General features: G+C 51.0%; 1 protein-coding gene across 5 annotated transcripts in view; it reads left to right on the top strand.

The window, feature by feature from the left end:
* The window catches only part of DAGLA (diacylglycerol lipase alpha), a 57,096-nt gene extending 41,604 nt beyond the window's left edge, over window positions 1–15,492 (top strand). For all 5 annotated transcript variants that reach the window (XM_040066307.2, XM_040066308.2, XM_040066310.2 and 2 more), the window contains 8 exons: window positions 813–893; window positions 2,191–2,333; window positions 3,551–3,619; window positions 4,601–4,673; window positions 5,405–5,601; window positions 6,407–6,536; window positions 6,956–7,137; window positions 7,773–15,492. In XM_040066307.2, the coding sequence (XP_039922241.1) occupies window positions 813–893; window positions 2,191–2,333; window positions 3,551–3,619; window positions 4,601–4,673; window positions 5,405–5,601; window positions 6,407–6,536; window positions 6,956–7,137; window positions 7,773–8,700 (1,803 nt within the window). In that variant the 3' untranslated portion in view covers window positions 8,701–15,492. The remainder of the gene's footprint in view (window positions 1–812; window positions 894–2,190; window positions 2,334–3,550; window positions 3,620–4,600; window positions 4,674–5,404; window positions 5,602–6,406; window positions 6,537–6,955; window positions 7,138–7,772) is intronic.
* The last annotated feature ends 6,820 nt before the right edge of the window (window positions 15,493–22,312 follow it).

A 22,312-nucleotide genomic window follows, 5' to 3' on the forward strand; every position in this document is an offset into this window, starting at 1 on the left:
TTAAGACAGGGATTTAAAGGAAAACAGCCATGGAGATGGTTTCCCCCCATTTTTTGGAGGTCAGACTCACTTCCCACTGAATTAAACTGTAGCATCATCAGGAATTTATGCAACAAACCATATTCCAGTTGCTTGTTTATAACCGCGCTTGGAATTGGATCGACTACATTGGGAATCATCACACAGACAGAGAAACACTCCTCAGCAGAGAGGAGGAATGTTTAGACCCAGATATGATCTTTCCCATCTTCCAGTGCTTCTTGACTTCTAGGGAATAAAAACCTTTAATAATTTGGGATGAATGTCCTCTGACAGCGGAATTCCCTTAATATTGATGGCTGGAGAAGGCAGGAACCGATTGCTAGCGCTGCCACTTTTCCCTTTGGTGCTTATATTATTATCTCTGTTAGAATCATTCATACTTTTATTCCTGGATTTAAATGGAAAACTCCTTCCTAGATTTACTTGGAATGGGGTAATTTTGCTTTAAAACCACCAATATTTAGAATATCCAAGTCTATTTCCTTATTCTGCCCCAGGTCCTGGTATCTGAAGTACCAAATCCACAATCCTGTGTTTAAGTTAATTGGATTTGGGGTAGTTTTCCCTCTAAAAGCCCTGGAATAGGTCCTTGGAATGTTCCTTAATTAAGAAATGCCTTTACTCCCTAAACACCAAAACTTTGGGAAAGCAAAGGGGGGAGTCAGTTCTCCCTCCATCCTGATCCATGCCGAGGAACATTCCAGAGCTCCCTCACCTTCTGGCTGCTGGATGTTGAGATCCCATTTACATGCTGCTGTGTCTTCCCTCAGGGAATGGTGCTGTCTGCTGAGTACATCAAGAAGAAGTTGGAGCAGGAGATGGTGCTGTCCCAAGCTTTTGGACGGGATTTGGTGAGTATGGGTCTGGACAGAGGATGAGATTTCCATTAAAAAATGGGCTTTAAGGGAGCCTCCATGTCCCTGAGTCTGTTGTGTTCATTTGTCAGCTCTTCCTTTAATTCCTGTCCCTCTGGATTTACAGCTAGTTACTCATTCATGGAATGGTTTGGGTTGGAAGGGGCTTTAGAGCTCATCCCACTCCACCCCCTGCCGTGGGCAGAGAACATTCCACAAGATCAGGTCGCTCCAAGCCCCATCCAGACTTTCTGCAAGGCTTTTTTTATTTTGAAAGCACCAGTGCTGCAGAGCTCCTGATTATTTTCCTTTTCCTGAGGCAGGAAGTCCCACGTGGTGGCAATGAAGGACAGGGAACATTAAAACCGAATTAGCAGGAACTAAAATCCCATTTTTATGGAGATTTTCTTCAGAATGCCACGCTGACTGTCCCTGTGGGCACATTCCTGGTGGCAGGGAGATGTCACAGGACTCAAGGGAGATGTTGGGAAGCAGCTTACCTTGGTTTATATGTTGGAAATAGTTGTTGAAGTGCTGCCTCGGGATATTTGGTGGATGGAGGAAGAGATAAACCAGCATCCAGCTTTTTGGGATGGAGCTTCATTCCTCTGTGCCTAGAAAGGGAAAATGGGAGTTGTTCCTGTTACTCAGGGGGATTTTTTCCTGGCTTTAGGTCCATAAGTGCCATCCTAGGTCCCACCAGCCCAGGATGATGTTTCTGACAGTTGCCAAGGACAGATATTCCAGAGAAGAGTGTCCAGTGAGGTGCAGAGATGCTTTCTGTGTGGGCTTGGATGTTATCAGGAGGGGTGAAAGGCTCCCACCAAATCCTAAATAATTCGGATAACTGCTGTGCCTTTCCTTTTTCTTCTGGGTAAAGGCCAAATGCAGTAGGCCAAATGCAGAATTCCAGAAGTGAATGAATCCCAGCCTCCAGTGAGGCCCAGGCACAGATTTCCCAGAAAAGCTGTGTCTGCCCCATCCCTGGAAATGTTCCAGGCCAGGTTGGACAGGAATGGGAGTAACCCAGGCTAGTGGAAGGTGTCTGTGCCCATGGCAGGGCGTGGAATGGAATGGAATGGAATGATCTCTCTCTTCCTTTCCAACCTAAACCATTCCAGGATTCTGTGATAATTCCTTGATTCAGAACAAGCAAGGAGCCATTCAGCTGGAATCTGGAGTGCTCATCTATAGAAACAGATTCCAAAACTGGGGAAAGGGAGAGATTTGGAGTGATAAATTAAATCTAATTTCCAACCTGACCTCAATTCCTTGTTGTTTCCGCGTGTTTTAGGGAAGAGGAACAAAACACTACGGCCTGATTGTGGTTGGGCATTCCCTTGGAGCTGGCACAGCTGCCATCCTGTCCTTCCTGCTGCGTCCCCAGTATCCATCCCTGAAGTGCTTTGCCTATTCCCCCCCAGGTGGGCTGCTCAGGTAGGTGTTGGGATACACCTGGGACACACTGGATCCTGCTTCTGAGGCTCTAGGGAGCAGTGGAATGGACAGGTAGCCTGGAGAAGCTGAGTGTTTCCTCTGGGATGTAGTTTGGAATTCAAGTTAGGATGGCAGATGGCCGCTTTCCCAAATATTCTGGTTTGTAACTGAATTATCCGTGGCTCTAATTTTAATGGGAGATGAGTGCAATTTCCTTACTCTCTGCCCACTCCCACTGAACAGATGGAAATTAGGGAGATACTGGACCAAGTGCAGGTGTCTGCAGCACCTGATCCAGTTGTTTGCACTCCTTTTCCAAAGAAATTGGAATTGGGATGTGATTTCTGTCATTCTGCAGCCTAAAATTGGTCTCCAGGATTGTTCTGGTTTCTCTCCCTTGGCCGTGGGGCAAAAGCAGGGAGAGATTAATCGTGAATCCCTCCCATTTTAAATGGGAACAGACCTTCTGGTCATGTCATTCCCATACAAAGCATCCTGTTGGATTGCTGGGAAGTGAGGGAAGGTCTTCCTAGTCCTGACAGACACCTTGGAATCAGCTGTGGATTCTGAGAAGCTTCTTGTGCTAGTTCCTGCGTCACATTCCAGGAGCAGCCGAGGCTCTTAAACCATCCTGTGCTGGATCTAGATGCTGGCATTCCTTGTTGTAGCGTTCCCGGGGCTTCTGCAGCCACAGGGCTACAGAGGAGGATATTTCAGGAGAGTTGTATGCCCTTCTGCTCCAAACTTCCACTCCTGGATCCCTTGGTAGCTCCTGACTTGTGTCATGCCCAGGATCATCCCTAGGTCAGTGAGGCAGCCTCTGCCCCTGGTAACTGGCTGGAAATATCTCCAGGAAACTCAGAGTGGGAATCTTGATTTCTTTCTTCCTGTCTTGGACGTCAGGTTGCTGCAGAAGTTTGCCATCTGAATTCTCCCAAATATTGGGGTATTTCATCCTACATTGTAACCTCGGGAGCATGGGATAACTTCCTTCCCAAACTATTGGAATGACTGAGGCATTGAGTTCAAGCATTTCCTTTCCCAGCTATATCCAGAGTCACGTGCAGGGGAATGGTTGGGCTGTGGGATGTGGAGATCAGGCTCTTCTTCCCCAAAGCCTGGAGCAGCTTGGATTGGGGTTTGTGCCCCTGGTTTCCCTGCCACCGAATTGGGAGTGAAACATTGCTTGCTTCTTCTTGCCCCTGTTTCTCTTCCAGTGAGGATGCCATGGAGTATTCCAAGGAGTTTGTGACTGCGGTGGTGCTTGGCAAAGATCTGGTGCCCAGGCAAGTGGAGAAGTGTCTGAATTCCACGCTGAATCTCTGCTGTTCTGTCCCAAACCGTCTGTTTCCCGTCCAAAACACTTGGATCACCTCTGTCTCCAGCTTCCTCATTTTCCTGTCCTTTTATCGCTCCCTGTTTATCTTCCCGATTCCCTGTGTCACTGTGTTTTTCCTGGACGCCTCTGCTGGGGTTTTTATGGCAAATCCCTCCTGTGTGAAAGAAAAGGGGGAATGTCCTACCTCTGGAATCCCTCCTTGTGGTACCTGGAATATCAGGTGTGCCACCTTCCTGGTTTCCTGTGTTATCTTGGCCCTGTCCTGGATGTGCTGCCACCTCATTTGGACCAGTTTGTCCCCAAATCCCTGTTCCGTGTCAGCTCATCTCCGAACCAGCCCATTCCTTGTGCCTTGGCATTCCTCACCTTCCTCATCTCCCGGGATACGTTCTGCTGAGCAAGGATTTGGAACAGGAGCCAGGCAGCCTGGGATTTACCTGGATGCCGTGATCCTGTCCATGCTCTCATCTGCTCAGTGGGGTCATTCAGCTCCAGGACACTTTTCCAACTCACCCGTTGTGTTCCATCTCCCGTCATCACCTCCCTCCTTCCCTGTTCACTCATCTTATCCTGCTTATTGTCCCAGTAATTCCCTGGGGCCTCTCACTCCCGGCTCCTGCTCCTGGGTGATGCCACAGCCCCGCTCTGAATCCCTCTGCTCCATGTTGTATCCTCAGTGTCCTTTTAAACACGATGCCTTGTTTTTCTGTGCTCTGTATCCTTCTTGTCCTGCTCCCTGCCCAGGTGTTGTGAACACATTTCCCCCTCTTCCATAATCCATAGTTTTCTTCTTTTCCAGACTCAGTTCTTCTCCGGAATGACATCTTCATCTCTTCCAGAATCATGTCTTCCTCTTTTCCATAACCACACCTTCTTTTCCAGAGTCGCATCTTCCTCTTCTCTGTGATCACATCTTCCTCTCTTCCAGGATTGGGCTGTCTCAGCTGGAGGGATTTCGCCGGCAGCTTCTGGATGTTCTCCAAAGAAGCACCAAACCAAAGGTAAGAGGGAAGAACCAACACCTGGAGATGTCTCTGAGCAGGGATGAGGGTTTCCTCCAGGTCTCCCCAGGATCATTATTTATGGAACCAGAGGAATGATGAAAAGAGCTGGAGAGCTCACTGGGATCATTCGAGCTCACTTGCTGAAACTTCACCTTCACAGATCCCAAATCACCAAGCAGGGAATTTTCTGTCTGAGCCTCTTTTAAAGTCTGTATTCCAAGTGTGGCTTTTCCTGGCCAGTTAAAACTGGGAGCAGTCTGGAAGTACAGCAGCTGCTGTGCTTGTTGGAACTTTGGGGTGGCATATCCTGATGACTAGGATAAATGGTCATAGGAAGATAGGAGATAGGAAATGCGGGAAGTTGTCCCTCCCCAGGCTTTACTGTTGCACCAAGATGAAAAAACCCATAGAATACGAAGATTCTTAGGGATAATACATGATGGAATTTACCTGGAGAGGGTGTATAATTGGGTGAGGAAAATCAACTCTCAGAAATATTTGGATCATCTCTGTCTCCAGCTTCCCTGTTTTCCTGTCCTTGTATTGTTCCTTATTTATTCCCAGCGTCGCTGTGTTGGTGTTTCACACATTTTCCTTAGGCAAATCCCTTCTGTGTGAAAGGAAACAGGAATTCTTTAAACCTCTCAAATCTTAGGAGGAAATTCTGCCTTTTTTTGCTTTCCTCTCCTCAAATCCTCCCTCCTCTCTCTCCCTCTTTGTGGGAACAGTGGCGGATCATTGTTGGGGCTACCAAGTGCATTCCCAAATCCGAGCTTCCCGAGGAGCCAGAGGAGAACTCGGTGACGAGCAACCGGCTCTGGACCCATCCCAGTGACCTGACCATCGCCCTGAGTGCCAGCACCCCCCTGTACCCCCCTGGCCGCATCATCCACGTGGTGCACAACCACCCTGCCGAGCAGTGCTGGTGAGTCCTGAGATTCCCGACGGAATTCTTGCTGGAAAACTCTCCCTGACACAAGGAGGAGGGGATTTTCTTCCCCGCTGTCTCACAGGGCCAGGGGTTTTGTCGGTGCTGGCGGAGTTATGGAATGATTTGGGTTGGAAGGAACTGTGGCCGTCCACGGTCAGGGATGCTTTCCACCATCCCAGGTTGCTCTAAGCCCAGTCCAGCCTGGATTTGAACACTCCCAGGGGATGGGGCAGCCACAGCTTCCCTTGGAAATCTGTCCCAGTTTTCCAGTCTCACCACTCTCACAGGGAAGAGTTTCTTACAATATCTAATCTAAACTAGCACATGGAATGCTGTAATGGTTCGGGTTGGAAGGGACTTAGGATCACCTATTTCCTGCCCCCTGCCGTGGGCCGGGACACCTTCCACCATCCCAGGTTGCTCCAAGCCCATCCAACCTGGCCTGGAACACTTCCAGGGATGGGGCAGCCACAGCTTTTCTGGCCAACCTGTGCCAGGGCCCCACCACCCTCACAGGGAAGGATTTTTTCCCAGTATCCCATCTAAATCCACCCTTTTTCAGCTTAAAGCTACTCCCCCTTTTCCCGTTATTCCAGGCCCTTGTCCAATGTCCTTTTCCTCTTTAGATGATGATTAGCCCATGGATAATCATGTCCCTGTTGGATAATGCAGGATTTTGGAGCAATATATGTTTTAACAACTCTTCCCTCTATTTTTCCTCTTTTTCTCCCTCTGCATCCTGCTGTTTTCACGTGCCGAAACCATGTCCTGCTCTTCCATCCCGTTTTCCCTTTTCCAGCTGCTGTGAGCAGGAGGATCCCACCTACTTTGCCATCTGGGGGGACAACAAGGCCTTCAACGAGGTGATCATCTCCCCGGCCATGCTGCACGAGCACCTCCCCTACGTGGTCATGGAAGGGCTCAACAAGGTAAGGCAGGGAATTGCCATCCCAAAAAACACCGCGACCGGCCGGCCTTGCCCTGGAATGCTGCTGGTTAAATACACCAGGCCCTTTATTTCAGAGAAGAGGAGGAAAGGGGATGCTCCTGGTCAGTCTTGCACGGGATGTTGGAGTGGAGCGTGGTGAGGTCTGGGAATGGAACTCCCCAAATCCCAGATGCTCCCGTCTCCAAATCTAATGTCAGAGTAACGTGAGGTTGGGTGGTGATGGTTCATTCCAGGAGCTGCCATTAAACTGGAGCCCAGGTGACATCCGGGGAATGTGTCGGGATTAATCCGTCTAATCCTTTATCACCCCGTGCTTCCAGAAGGCTCTGGGAAGAAAGAGGCCAGTCCATTCGAAAGCCTCCAGTCAATCTCTGCTGTTCTTCTGCTTTCCTTGGACAGGTCTTGGAGAACTACAACAAGGGGAAGACAGCTCTGCTTTCCGCAGCCAAGGTGATGGTGAGTCCTACGGAAGTGGATCTCACCCCGGAGCTGATATTCCAGAGCCAGCCCTTGCCCAGCTGCCCCTCCGTGCAGATCGGGACTGGAGCCATCCCAGCGGACAGGAGGAACAGCAGTACCAAGTAAAGAGAGATTTTTTTCATGGAATGGTGTCTCCAAGTGTGGGTCTTCTTCCTCTTGGGGTGTTGTGATGCATGTTAGCAGGAAAGAGAGATCCGTGGGCTGCCTTCGTGGGAGTTAAACTCCAGGATTTCTCATAGAATGTCAGGGGGAAAAAATCCCTTGTGTTGCTTAGGAATTTGAGTGCAGCAAGGTCAGGAAAAGGTATGGAAGAAACTTCCTTTGTTTTTCTCTTTATCCAGACAAGATGGGGTTTTTCCGAGGTAAAACTTGGAGCCAAATCTGGTTTGGGTTGGAAGGGATTTAAAGATCACCCAGTTCCAGCCCCTGCCATAGGCAGGGACACCTTCCAGCAGCCCAGGTTGCTCCAAGCCTCGTCGAACGTTGGAGCACTGTCAGGGATAGTCCACAGCCTCTGGGGACAGGGGAGAAGGATTTAGTGAGCCAGGAAGCAAGGGAGAGGGGCAAGAACTGGAGTTTGCAGAGGGAGAATCCATTTGTGATACTTCCAGCTGGGAGGACGGAGCGAGGAGAGATTCGCTGGAGTTGTGGATGCCTCTGGTTGGAGGAGCTGTGTGAGGAGCCCTTGGATCCTCTGGCCGTTGCAGAATTCTGCAGCCTCGTGTTCTCGTTGCAGGAGCAAATCCCATTCAGAGATCAGCCTGGAGGGATTCTACGAGACAAAGCCGCTTTCCCCAGTGCAGAAGGACCCCGTGGAGCTGCTCCTCCTGGACACTAAGGAACGTCTCTCCGTGGAGCTCCAGGACCGTCGCGCCCCTCTGGCCACCATGGAGAGCCTCTCGGACAACGAATCCATCTACAGCTTCGATTCCCGGCGCTCCTCCGGTTTCCGGAGCATCCGGGGCTCCCCCAGCCTCCATGCGGTCATGGAGAAGGACGAGACGCACTGCTTTTATATAGACCCCGTTATCCCTGAGGAAAACCCTTCCCTCAGCTCCCGGACAGAGCTGCTGGCTGCCGACAGCCTCTCCAAGCATTCCCAGGAGACGCAGCCCCCGGAAAACGTCCTCAACAGCGGCGGCACCACCCCGCAGCGCCGCTGCAGCGCCGAGGGCACCGGCAGCGACGGGGAGCCCGCGTCCTCGTCCCCTCGGGAGGAGCCGGCGCTCCACAACGGCCGCCTGGCCGACGTTCCCAGTCCGCAGGTGCTGGAATTCGCCGAGTTCATCGACAGCCTCTTCAACTTGGACAGCAAAAGCAGTTCCTTCCAGGACATTTACTGCATGATGGTGTCGGACAGCTCCAGCGACTTCGCGGAGATTCCCAAATCCGTCAGCGACCAGGAGATCCTGCTGAGGGCGCAGTACGAGCCAAACTTGGTCCCAAAGCCCCCGAGGTTGTTTGCGGGCTCGACGGATCCTTCGTCGGGAATCTCCGTGTCACCCTCTTTCCCCCTTAGTTCATCCGGAGAACTCATGGATATCACTCCCACGGGTGTGAGCAGCCAGGAATGCCTGGCCACGGACAAAATCCGGACTTCCACCCCCTCTGGACACGTAACCAGCCCTGCCAAGCAGGACGACCTCATGATTTCGGCCCTTTAGTGCAGGGGAAAGGGGTGGAGTGATCCCAGTGGGATAATCCATGGAGGAGGCTGTTGTCGGGCAGTTGGGATCAGAGGAGACAGCTGGAAAAATCCCTTCTGGGGTGACACGCAGTGGCGGTGTCTGGAAGGATGGATTGTGCTGGAATCCTGTGCTTGGAGCTGGGAGAAGCTTTGCCCCGCGGGGCCTGAGAGGGTCTGAGGCGCTAAAGTTCCCTACCTCAGCCTGTCTCATTCCAGAGGCAGATTCCTTGCCCCAGGGCACCTGCTGAGTTTGGGAGTGAGATACCTGGGATGGATGGAAGCAGGAGGGGGCCAGGCCAGATCCCTCCCGTCGGGACCGAGCCAGTGGTTTGGGAAATGAGCGGATTGAGACTTTGGGCCCTGTTGCACTACCATGGATCCGGCCCAAGATCCAATTCAGCACGCTTCCATGGGGATTGCTTTTGTAGGACGCTCTCGTTTTAAAGCCATTGGGGCTGTATTCCCCCCAAATCCAGTCTCCCCTTCCCGGCCAGGTGCAGCAGGAATGGGGCTGGCACCACGGTTTCTCTCCCCCGAGCACTCCTGAGAGGGAAGGACGCTGTTCCAAGAGCCCAATCCCTCTGACACGTCCCTCCTTTGGCAGAAAGTTCTCCTGGATGTCACCCCCATCACTCCCCAGTTCCCTGGAACCCTCCGAGCTGGCGACATTATCCCCGCGGGACTGCCAGGATTCTCATCTTGGAGCTGCGTGGATGTGGATGGATCAACTGCAAATAGCACCTGGCACTGTATTCCAGACCCCTGTGGAGTCTGGGAGTCTCTCCTGGATCCCTGGGGGTCCTCACACCACCCATGTGCAGCACCCGCGGAGCAGCGCCAGCCTCTGTTGTTGGGAATTTGGGGAAAAGATGGACTTTTTCCCAGTATTGCAATCTCTTGTATGTTTACAGAGCTGCTGAGCTGGTTGGAAGGTATTTATGAAGGAAAATAGGGAGGCTTTCCTGAAGGAAAATCCATTGTCATCCCTCTCCTTCCCTCTGGGGACTGAGGGAAGAGAGGATGGGCGGGCAGAATTCCAAGCCCCCTGCTTCCCAAGCGGCTTGGGTTCAGGAGTAACCGCCTGCCCCCTCTCCCACCCTCTTCCCACCTGCACAATTCCATGCAGGAAAGCTTGAGCAAGTTGTTAGGAAAACTACCTGAGCCTCTGGGCCCAGAGGAGCCTGCTCCACCTCTCCAGGCAGGTTGTCCAATGATGGGAGCAGGAGGAAAACTACCTATCCTTGGGAACTGGAAAAGGCCTTGAATTGCCACAACTCCCCCTCAGAGCTCAGCAGTTACCGATGGCTCTTCCCGGAGCTCCGTCCTCCCTCCCTGGAAAAGAAATTCCTGGTTTAACTTCCCTAGGATCCTGTGGTTGCTCCCTTTTCCCCTCCCTAGCAGTGCTGTTTCCATGGTGGGAGGACGCTGTGCTTCCCAGGAGCCAGTGGGATCCACTTGAGGAGCACTTTATAACCGGTGTGCATTGATGGAAATAACCCTGGGTGCACGGAATTCCACTGGCGTCCGGGCCCAAGTGCTGATATCCCACTCCATCCAGCGTGGGATGCTCCAGCCCCTGCTCCTTACCCGCTTCAGATCCTTCAGGAGTGCTCCAAGTGGCCAGGAAAACGTTATCCCCTGTGGTTTGAGGCTCCGAACCTTAGACCTTCCCCTGAGAGGAATCGGAGGGAGGAAGCCCCTCTGGATTCAGAGGGATTTGGTGAAGGAAAAAAAAAAAAATCCTTTTATTCTGAGCAACCAGAAGTTCTTTTTGTTTTCCTAGGTCCTTAAAAAAGGAGCAGGGAGCAGGCGGTGCGGGAGAGCAGCACAGGGTAAGGAGGAATTCCTGCACTCAGGAAACACGACCGAGGTGATTTTTCAGGAATACGCACAAAAATCTGGGAAGGTTTGAGGGGAAAAGGGGAGCTGAGGGGCAGGGAGGCCGGAGCTAGCAGGCTAGCTCCCCTCCTGGCCCAGGAGTCGGGATAAGGAGCTCGTCCCTGCCCTTATTCCCGACAGGAGTTAACCCTTAGCACTAAGGCAGAGCTTGGGATCTGCAATGCACTTTAAAACACTGAAGGAAAGGAATCATCTCTGTCCCTGGGAGCCACGTGGATACCTGGGGTTAGATGGAACTGCTGGTGGGAGGTGCCTCCAGGCGAGGAAAAGCGGGATATCTCCCTCCTAAAGCAATTCCAGTGGAAACCTGCTGATGTTCCACGGCTCAAATGTTGCACTAGAAAGTCCCGTCCCTGCCGTTCCTGTGCCACGTCCTGGAAGAGTCGATCCCTGGGTGACTGTTTCCTTGTCTGTGCCATTGGAACTGTGTCTCATGGGAATGGCCTTCCCTTGCCCTGACAGGAAGCAATCTGGAATGCTGCGTTTTTTTTGGTTTTTTTTTTTTTTTTTTTTTTTCTCTGTGATTACTGGATTTTTGGAAATATGTCATTCCCAGGAGCTGGGCTTTCCACAAGGAGGAAAGGCGCAAAGGAGCCCCTCAGAGTTTCTCATTGTATCCCGTCATGGGTAATTCCTGGTTTTTGTTGACAGACAGGTCTGATCCCAGTTCTCCCAAATGAAATCCACATTCTCGGAATTATTTCTGCTCTAAATGTCTCCCTGTCTCGATCCCCATCACTGTGTCTTGATCCCCAGCATTCCGTGTCTCCATTCCCATCACTCCTTTGCTGTCTGGGCGTTTGGAAAGGCTGATCTCCCCTTTCCTCCTGGAAAAGCACACCTGGAATGCTGAAATAAGTGTTAAAGCTGCAGCTACCTCCTTCATCTGTACTGCACACACATCCCGCTTTCTCTTCCCGCTCTGGCTTTGGGAATATGAAGCATCTCCAGCTTTCCCAATCTCTTGGCTTCTGCTTCCTCCTCTTCAGCTTTGTGCCTTCCGATCCTTTGGATATTCCCACGATGTTCCAGCAGGATGTTCCGCACCCTGTGCCGAGGCAGTGCTGGAAGTGCCTGACACCCCAGATCCCAGACCGGCTGACAGGTCAGCCATTCCGTGCCCCATCCTTAGAATCCATTCTGATCCTTCTTCCTTGGACTGAGTGACCTTTAAAGGTCCTTTCCAACACAAACTATTCCAAGAGTTTCTTGGCAGAGGAACGGAGCTGAGGCTCTTCTGCACCAGTAAATTGATTTTATTGTCGCTTTTTTAATTGTCGCATCAGTGCCAAAAATTCTGGGAAGGATCCTGCAGTGCTGAGGATATACTGGCCCTTTTCCAAGATTTATCATTATTCCTTCTCCTTCGGGACTGCCTTCTCCGTTTGGAATATTCATTTCTTCCTAAAACTTCCCTCTTTTCTTTGCTCCCTGTTCCTCTCACCAATTTCAGGAGCCCCCTCATCCCTCCCTTCTCTCAGGGTGCTGGTGGCTCATTCCACATCCTTGGTAGCACATGGGAAAACTATCGCAAAGCGGTTAAATGGGATTCTTGGAACTTGTTAGGAGCTTTTTTCCCCAAAGCAAACGGGATTTGTCGGAGGTGTTTCGGTCTTTGCAGAGGGCGGGGAGCGTGGATGTAGAATTCCAGTGATTCCCACTTCTATTCCTTTAGGATGTTAGATTCCAGGACTAGTTTATGGATTGAAGTGTGGGATCTGTTTCCAAGGGCACGTAAGAAGGAGGAAAAGCTCCGAGCGTGGGGATGCAGGATCTGTATCTAACACATTCCCCATGCACTTTGATGTTTTCCCAGCTTTGGCTGCTCTTTTCCTGCAGGCAGATAATATTATTTCCATGGAATCGCCCACACAGCTTTCATTTACAAATTGGGACATAGGAATAATCAGGATTACCCCCGGCAACGGGAATTAGGTGAGATTAATTTTTGCTGGAATGGGCGTGTTTGGATTTGTGTTTTGAGGCTGTATCCAAGAGCCTCCGTGGAATTTCCGCGGGCAGCAGAGCCCTTCTGTGTTTGCCTTGGGAATTGCTGGGCCGGAGCTCCCCTCCGTGCTGTGTTTATCCTTACCCACTCTGGGATATTCTTCCCTTGGCAGCAGGACATTCTGGCTTTGCAGGATGGGAGCAGGAATATTTAATTCCCATGTGTTTAGGGACAGTGGCTGCAACTGCAGCCTTTGAGGAACGTCCAAGCCTTGCCTAGGGAGGTGTGGATTCCTCATTCTGGGAAATATTCCAGGCCAGGCTGGGTAAGGCTTGGAACAACCTGGGCTGGGGAAAGATGTCCTTGCCCATGGCAGCGGGTGGGAGCTTCCAGATGATTCTGGAATTCTGTGATTCCATGCTTGCGGTGTTACGGTGCTGCAGGAAAGGGAAGGTTGGACTTCCAGCAGCACCTCTGAAGGGGGCAGCTGGGGAAGCACCGCCTGGAATTGTTGCTTTGCTCTCAGAGCCTGTGCAGTGCTGATTTTTGGGAGGAGCTGCTGGATTTCGGGAAGAGCCTCATTTCTTGTGCCGAAGCTCCCTCTCATGGCTCCTGTGTGGAGGAGGCAATGCTGCATGGATCCTGCTGGAGGCAAACGCTGCCCATCCGTGGCAGCTGTGGGATGAAGGAGAGGAGGGAATGTTGCAGCTGGAAGCTGGAATTCAGTCTGGGAGTCCTTTGCTGCCCAGTCAGATCCACAGGGGTGTTATGGGTGGACAGAGGGATGGGAAGGGAGCTGGATCAGTAGTCACTGATGTCCTTCCCCTTCTTCCAGCTCCAAGGAGCTGCATAAGGGCTGGAAATTCCAAACAGCCAAGGATTAGGGCAATTCCTTGCTTTGTCATGGGGAATCATCATCAGCCTCCGAGCGCTTTGTTGTCTCCATTCCCATTGTTTTTTCCATGTTTTTTGAGCTCATACCTGTCGTGCCTTTGTTCTCCCTGGCTTTGGGTCCCAGATCTCTGGGATCAGGCATCTCCCACCTTCCTTTCCTACTTCTCTGGGAGTACAAAAGTGTGGCCGAGGCCCCGTACGAGCTGTCCTACCTCCCGAGCTCTCCCACTCTGCCTCAGCCAGGACTTCCCACATCTTCCCACTTCTCCCTGCTGCCTGAGATCGTATCCAAGTGCCAAAAGCAAATCCTGACCTGAGGCAGGCAATTTCCTCCAACCCACACCACGTTTCTCCCCGGCTCTGGAGCAGCCCCCTTCCAAAGGTAATCTCCCTGGGAATTTTCCCTGCTTTCCTTCTTGTGTCCAGTCCCTCTGACATCACAGTGTCACACTGTGCTCCGTGTCCCGACTTTCCCACCTTCCCAGCACCCCCGTGGGATGAGGGGCACCTCTCCCTGTCTTCATCTCTTGATTCCTGAAAATCCTTGCAGCACAGGAACAAGCCTTGATGTTGGTTTTTCTTTGGATCCCGCTTTCCTGCTTCCCATCCTGGGCTTGGTGCAGTTCCCATGGCTCAGAGTCCCAAGTCCCGGGTGGGGGTGGCACGAGCCTGCCCTGCTGGGATATCCCAGTTTTGGGAAGTTTGTGTGCAAAGGGATCCCATGGCAGGGTTTGTTTTTCCTAGGACACTGCCACACCCTTTGGTTCCTAACTCCTTTCCCAGGATGTCCCCAGCGCTTGGTGGCGGCAAAGCGGCCCCACCTGCAGCTCCAGCTTCCCACCTTTCCCTCCACAAGTCCAGGGAATACCCTGGAGCTCCTGTCCTGGCGCTGAGCGGAATTCCTAATGGCACAGGGATATTTGGGGATGGGCTGTGCCTCCCTGTCTGGAATGTTGTGCCCTACGAGCCCCTTCCCTCTGGCTCTGCCTCTCTGGAAAAGCCCTTCCTGCCTGTCACCTGTGTCCCATCCTGTGCTGGGGCAGCTCAGAGCAGGATACCTCTGGATTCCTTTTCTGCTGGATCCTAATCGCCTCCTTAGAGCCGAAGCCTTTGGCGTTTTCGGGAGAGCCAGCCCTTCCAGGGAGCTCTGAGGCGCTCCCACTGCCTCTGGCAGGGCTTGGAGAACTTGGATATGCAACTGGGGGGGAAAAACAGCCCGGCATCCTGCATCCCCATGCTCATCCCGGGAATGCTGCCCTCTGAATCCCTGCTCTGAGCTGCCCCAGCATGAAGATTCCAAGGAAACTCAAGCACTCCTGATGTGCCCTTCCATTCTCCATGTGACTTTTTTTTTTGTACCTCTGTACGAAAGATCCGAACTAATCCCGCTGTAAAGAAAGATCCGGATGAATTATAACCTAATTCCAGAAACACGGATGTATATAAATTTTCTGTATATTCTATGGCACTCTGTATAAAATGGATGTTGGAAGCATGGCTGGAGTATGTGACTGTTCCCAAGGAACGTGGATGGTTGGGAGTTGCCTGAGGTTTCTGCCTTTTAAAGGGTGGTGAGTGAGTTGGAGAGGTGGGAAGGACGCCAGGAATTGGGAAGGATCCAGGTAATCCATCACTGGGGGTTGGTTGTTTCTTCTCCCGCTCTCTCTGCTCTGGATCTCAGCCTTTGGAGCAGGAAAGCACTTCGGGGGGGAGCGTCCAGAGGTTGTGGATTTGCCATCTCATGGCCAGGTTGGAGCAAGCTGGAAGTTCTCCTGGAAGCAGTGGAAGGTGTCCCTGCCCATGGCAGGGATGGAACTGGACCTTTAAGGCCCCTTCCCACCCAAACCATTCCAGGATTCCACGATCCCTGTCCCTTGAGATGAGTTCTGGAAATCTCTCCTTCTGTGGAGAGGGAAATTAAGGAGCAGGATGCTGTGAGTTAAGTCCTATTCAACCTGTCCTGTAAACAGAAGGATTTTAGTGCAAAAGGGGAATATTTTGGGAGTGGATGGGAATGACAGGGTTAGAAGAGGAGCATTGTGTGCTCTCAGTCAAGGATATATCCCAAATATTCAATCTATGGGATATTCCAGCCTGAACAGTGTGGAGATCTCCCCTCTGGATGAACATGAAGGTGCTGGGATCCTTCTGTGAGCCGGGTGAGTCCAAACTGGGATTTTCCCCATTGTCCCACAGGACACGGCTCTGGAGTTGTAAAGCAGGATCTCCCTGCCTGAGAGCTGTTCCCAGCTGAATAATTCCACATAATTTGTATTCTGGAAAAGGGAAGAGCTGCATCCATGGCTTACAGGGTCAGGGAGTAAGGGCCAGGAGGAAGTCCTGGAGCTCGCTGACCAGCCAGGAGAAATCCAGGGAGAAAAGGAATGCCTGGAAGTGTGTAATCCTATTAATGGCTGCATGGAACCGTTTTTATGGCTGCTCCTGAAGGGACTATCAGGGAATTAAGAGCTCAAGGGTGGCTGAACTACCGGGTTCCTATAAAAATGCCTATAAAAAGTGCTGGAATGTTGAAGTGCCCGATGTTTTGGGATGGTTTTCTGGGATTTTTTTTTTTTTCCCTACCCGGAGCTATATCAGCCTCATAAAAGGATATTGGCTCTTCTGGAAACCCTTCTTCTGCCGGGGAAGGAAAACATCCAGCTCTGGCTGCTATCCTTGGATAAACATGGAATAATCCATGTTTAGGAGAGGCTGCTTTAATTCAGTTTTTAAGGATGAAAATATATGGATGTGGACACAGCAGGAGTGGGGGATGCTGCTATAAAACCTATTAAAAGCCTTCCTTAGGGATGTAGTCATGTTTTCCAAGGAGAGTCTCCGGCTGCTGGGTGTGTGTTGGTGGCCTTAGGAGAAAAATTCCAGCTTATTGAGAAAAGTTGTTTCCAATCCATTGACAAAAAATTTCCAGAAATACAGAAAAAAAAAAACAACCCCGCACAACAAATTTTCCAACAATTTTTGAAGCATTCCCCAGCAAGTAAAGAAAGTGAGGGAAAATAATGGGAATATTTAATGAACTGAAGCTGGGATCTAATTGTTAATTAATTCAATGAAAACCAGCATGGCACAAGTATTTCCTCAGGGTTTTTTGTCCCAAGGACACCAGGTTGTATTTCCACTGGAAAAGAGGGAAAGGAAAAAGTCATCTGAGGGTTGATGGTCCATTTTCCTGCCTCCTCGGCAACGTCTCCTTGGATTTTCGAGCAATCTCTACTCATCCTTCCCGCCACAGAACTTCCTTGAAAAGCACATCCAGCCCTCTTTTTTTCTGGTAGAGTGGACAGGGGTTTTCCATGGAGCCTGGATGTCCTGACCGGGAGCAGGTGGGTGACACTTCCCTGCTCCAGGCCTGGGTTGAGTCCTCGTGCTTCCAGCTCTGGAGGTCTCCCGGGATGTTGAGGTCTCCCAGGATGTGTGCTCCTCCCTGAGGACGGTCCTTTATTCCTTTATAAATCAATGGAGGCGTTCTCTTTGTCTCGGGAACGAACCCTTTGGAGTTAATGGATAACCGGGAAGGGATTGATCTGCACGGGTCTCCTGCCAGGAGGAGATAACGGAGGGAGCTCTGCTTCCACCTCCAGCCGAGTGGGAGCTTCCCTGGGGGGTTGGAAAGGATTTCCCAGAGAAGCTGTGGCTGCTTCATGCCTGGAAGTGTCAAGTCCAGGCTGGACAAAGCTTGGAGCAACCTGGGATAGTGGAAGGAATGGGATGGAATGGGATGGAATGGGATGGGCTGGGCTTTGATATTCCTTCCCACCCAGCCTGTCTGGGATTTGGGGGATTTGTGCCTGGATTGGGGTGGTTTGTGAGCAGGAGATTCTAAGTATTCCAGTGTCTCCAACAGCAACACAGGGACCTGGTCCCAGCAGGAGAAAGAGATCTTATATCCATTGGATATCCCTGGATCCATAATCCCTGCTTGGCTGAGCCTCATGTGAGCTGGATCAATGACTCCGGCGCCCTTCCAGAGACTGAGGAGTCCATGCTCAGAGCTGGTGGAAAAAGGTTAAAAACAGACTCCAAATCCTTCCAGTCGTGCCTGGAAATCTCAGCTGGAGGTTGGGATGTGGGGAGGGATGTGGTAAGGGAGGGGGAATTCCTGAATTGTTCTTTTGTTGGAAACTGGACTTTGAAATTCGGTGTTGGAGGGAGCCCCGGCCACACCTTCCATGAGTAATATCCCAGGGAATATCCCTCCAACCCTTCCTGGCTCGTGCTCCTGGTGATGCATGTGGGATAGGGAGAGCAGGGTTTGCAGGGAGCATGACCCAGAGGGGATTGGGAAGGGGGAGAAATGTGGGAAATGTGAAGGGCAGGAGAAAGGAAAACCAATGAGAGACTGGGTTTGGATCCAATGGAGCTGCCTCCCTATGGATCAAAGCAGTACCTTTGATTTTTCAGGATTCAGAGCTCTCTAGGATCCTTTGGGGATCACACAAGCCCATCCCTGAAGTGCTGCATTCTCAGCTCACTGTAGGAAGGGATGGATGAGGTTGGCTCCATCCCTTGGTGTGTTTTTCCAGTGGGTCTTTTCCCTTTAATCAGGTCCGGGAAGGAAAAGAGCAGCGTTCCTTGGGAGTGGGAGCTGAGCAGAGCTGGGGGGCAGGAGGAAAACTCGGGTGAGAAGGACGTGGAGCATCCACACCTTGATTTAGGCACCAGGGAAGGAGCAAAGATGGGAAAGGAGCAAGGATTCCTAGGGATATGTCCAGAGGAGGGCGTTCCGGGAATGGCAGCCAGCCACTCGGTGAGGTCAGAGAACCCTCAACTTTGAGGATTTGAATCCTTAATGAGCCATTCCCAAAGAAATTTTCCCGCCTGGTAAGGGGTGTGTAGCACTCAGGAGCTGCCTGACGGGAAGGTTGGGACGTGGGAATGTTGACATTGTCCCTAAGGAAAGGAGGGAGGCATCCTAATGTTTATTGTAAGTGAGTTGCTCCACGGGATTTTGCAATTTTGGATGGGGAATGCCAGGCCAAATCCAACATGGTCGGTCCAGAGGGATCCAAATCCGGGCTCAGGATCCTTTCACCGAATCTTTTGATCCTCCTTGGACCCAGCTTTATGGTCCAAAGCCAGCGCAGGCAGGAACTTGTGGAAGTGCTGGTGGAGCTGGATGGGCTTTAAGGTCACTTCCCACCCAAACCCGTTCCAGGATTTCACGATCAATCCCTGTCCCTCAAGATCAGTCCTAGGAATCTGTCCTTGAGTGGAGAAGGAAGTTAAGGAAGGAGCTTGATGCTTCGAGTCATCCCAAGTTAAAGTCATCCTGCCACGTAAAAAGAAGGATTTTGGCGCAAACAAAGTTGAGTACAACGGAATTTTTGGGAGTGGATGGGAATGACGGTGATAGGAGAGGAACATGAATGCTCTCCATCAAGGGTGTATCCCAAATATTAAATTACGTTGGCTATTTGAGCCAGAGTAGTGTGGAAATCTGTCCTTTGGATGCTGGGATCTTTCTGCGAGGAGGAAGGTGAGTCCCAACTGGAATTTTTCCAGTGTCCTGCAAGGCCGGGGACACAGGGACACGGAGCTGGAGTTGTAAAGCAGGTTCTCATGGCCCGGGGCTATTCCCAGCTGAATAATTCCAAGGATGACCTTTAAGTTCCCTCCCAAGGCAAACCATTCCAGGATTCTGGGATTCTAAATCACAGAATCACGGGACGTGATTCCACAAATCGAGTGATAGATTTTTATGAGTCCGTAAAACCGTGGGATACGATTCTGTGGATTCCAGGATTCTAAATGACAGAGCCGTGCGTTCTAGGATTCACCATCCTGAGTTGGAAAAGGCCCCCAAGGATCATCCAGTCTAATTCTGACTTTAGTGCTGGGTTTAACCTTTATTTAATGAAAATATTATGGACCAACATCTAACAGGGGTCAGGCTGGGCTGGCGTTTGGCTTCCCGGGAAAAATCCATTTTCCCTTCATTTCCCTTCCTTCCCACGCAGCTTGTGCCCGAAACAGGGAGCTGAGAGCAGGAACAAGGAGAGCAGGGAATAACAATTGTCTTAATGTGGAGAGAGAGAGAGAGAGAGAGAGGAGAAAAAAGGGCTCGTTCTCTCCATCCTGAAATAATAGACCCATTACTGTCCCCCAATCCTCAATCCCCCTCCTCTGCCGGGAGAAGAATTGGTCACTTGCACAGCTGTGGGAGCGGGATAAATATATTTATATATCCCGGAGAATCTGCCCTTCTCAATTGGGATGTGGGGCCGGACAATCCCTCATTGTGCCCTGGCTGGCCCGCAGCAGAAAGGCCCCACAGTTTGGGGCTGGCAGCGCCCCGGCGCTCCCAGAACTCGGAACTTCATGGACGTTATTCCCAGCGGGCCCTTATTTATTTGATTGGAGTCATTATGGGGTGGATGGCGAAGGGGGGGGTGTGGAAAGGGGGGAGCCGGGCGTTATTGGGGACTGCTGGAACATCTGGGGAGAGCAAACCGCAGCTGGCCCTTCCCCTGAGGGGGCAGGGGTTGGGGTTTGGGGTGGGATTTGGGGATGGCTTCGGTGATTTGGGGCTGGATTTGGTGGTGGAGGCTGGTTTAGGGTGATTTGCGGCTGGATTTGGTGTTTGGGGTGGATTTTGGTGATTTGGGGCGGGATTTGGACGTTTTAGGGCTGAGTTTGGTGTTTGGGGCTGGTTTAGGGTGATTTGCAGCTGGATTTGGTGTTTGGGGTGGATTTTGGTGGTTCGCAGCTGGATTTGGATGATTTAGGGCTGGATTTGGTGGTGGAGACTGGTTTAGGGTGATTTGGGGTGGAATTTGGATGTTTTAGGGTTGAATTTGGTCCTTGGGGCTGGTTTAGGGTGATTTGCAGCTGGATTTGGAGTTTGGGGTGGATTTTGGTGGTTTGGGGCTGGATTTGGACAATGTAGGTCTGGATTTGGTGGTCGGGGCTGGTTTAAGGTGATCTGAGGCTGGATTTCAGTGGTTTGCAGCTGGATTTGACGATTTAGGGCTGAAATTGGTGTTTGGGGCTGGATTTCAGTGGTTTGCTGCTTTATTTGGTGTTCTGAGGTGGATTTTGGTGGTTTGCAGCTGGATTTGGAGTTTGGGGTGGATTTCGGTGGTTTGCAGCTGGATTTGGATGATTTAAGGCTGACTTTGGTGCTTTGGAGTGGATTTTGGTGATTTGCAGCTGGTTTAGGGTGATTTGGGGCGGGATTTGGATGACTTAGGGCTGGATTTGGTGTTCAGGGTGATCTGTAGCTGGATTTTGGTGATTTGCTGTTGGTTTTGTGGTCTGTGGCTGGAACATGAGGCTGGATTTTGGGGATTTCCTGGTTTCATAATTGGTGCCTGGATTTCAGTGATTTGTGTCTTTTTTAAAAAAAACTGGATTCCCGTGAACTGTGGCTGCCTTTGGAATTTCTGGGAGGATTTCAGTTGTTTGTGGTGGGATTTTGTGCCTCAGGGCTGGTTTTATGAACAGGTTTGCTGGTTTGTGGCTGCATTTTTGTAATTTGTGGTGGGTTCTGTGTTTTGTGCCTGGTTTTTGGCACTTTGTGGCTGGGTTTTCGTCGTTTCTAGATGGATTTTGGTGATTTGTGGCTGGATTTTTGGTGGTTTGCGGCTCCTTTTTGGCACCTTGTGACTTTGGGGACAGATTTTGGTGCTTTGTGGGTGTTTTTCAGTGATTCCTGAACAGATTTTGGTGGCTTGTGGCTCTGCTTTGTGGCAGATTTTGGTGCTTTGTGCACAAATTTTGGTGCTTTGTGAGTATTTTTGGTGCTCTGTGAATGGATTTTGGTACTTTGTGCCAATTTTTTTGGTGGTTTCTGGATGGATTTTGGTGCTTTGTCAGCGTTTTTTTTCCCCAGTGGTTTGTGGCTGAATTTTTGCCAGCTTTTGGCCAATTTTTTGGTGTTTTGTGAGGGGATTTGTGCCCTGTGGACAAATTTTAGTGCTTCATGGCTGTTTTTGCTGTTTTTCTGGACAGATTTTGGTAGTTTGTTCCTGGCATTTTGTTTTGTTTTCTGGTGACTTTGTGGCTCTTTTTTTTTTTGGTGTTTTGTGCACAGATTTTTGGAGCTTTACTGGATGATTTTTGGGCTTTAGTGGCTGGGTTTTGGGGCTTTAGTGGCCGGGTTTTGTGGCTTTAGTGGCCAGGTTTTGGGGTCTTTAGTGGCCGGATTTTGGGGGCTTTAGTAGCTGGGTTTGGGGGCTTTAGTGGCTGAGTTTTGGGGCTTTAGTGGTCGGGTTTTGGGCCTTTAGTGGTCGGGTTTGGGGGCTTTAGTTGCTGGGGTTTAGAGGCTTTAGTGGCTGTGTTTGGGGGGCATTAGTGGCTGATTTTGGGGGCTTTAGTGGCTGGGTTTTGGGGCTTTAGTAGCTGGGTTTTGGGGCTTTAGTAGCTGGGTTTTGGGGCTTTAGTGGCTGTGTTTGGGGGGCATTAGTGGCTGATTTTGGGGGCTTTAGTAGCTGGGTTTGGGGGCTTTAGTAGCTGGGTTTTGGGGCTTTAGTGCCTGGGTTTTGGGGGCTTTAGTAGCTGCATTTGGGGGCTTTAGTGCCTGGGTTTTGGGGGCTTTAGTAGCTGCGTTTGGGGGCTCTAGTGTCTGGGTTTTGGAGGCTTTAGTAGCTGGGTTTGGGGGCTTTAGTGGCTGGGGTTGGGGGGCTTTAGTAGCTGGGTTTGGGGGCTTTAGTGGCCGGGTTTTGGGGGCTTTAGTGGCTGGGTTTTGGGTCTTCAGTGGCTATTTTGGGGGGCTTTAATGTTTGTTTTGGGGGGCTTTAGTGGTCGGGCGTTGGTGGCTTTAGTGCCCGGGTTTTGGTGGCTTGTGACTGTTTTTCACCCCTTCGTCGCAGGATTTTTACTCTGGAGC

Source organism: Hirundo rustica, chromosome 6 (genome assembly GCF_015227805.2).
Source record: "Hirundo rustica isolate bHirRus1 chromosome 6, bHirRus1.pri.v3, whole genome shotgun sequence".
NCBI classification, from domain to species: Eukaryota; Metazoa; Chordata; class Aves; order Passeriformes; family Hirundinidae; genus Hirundo; species Hirundo rustica.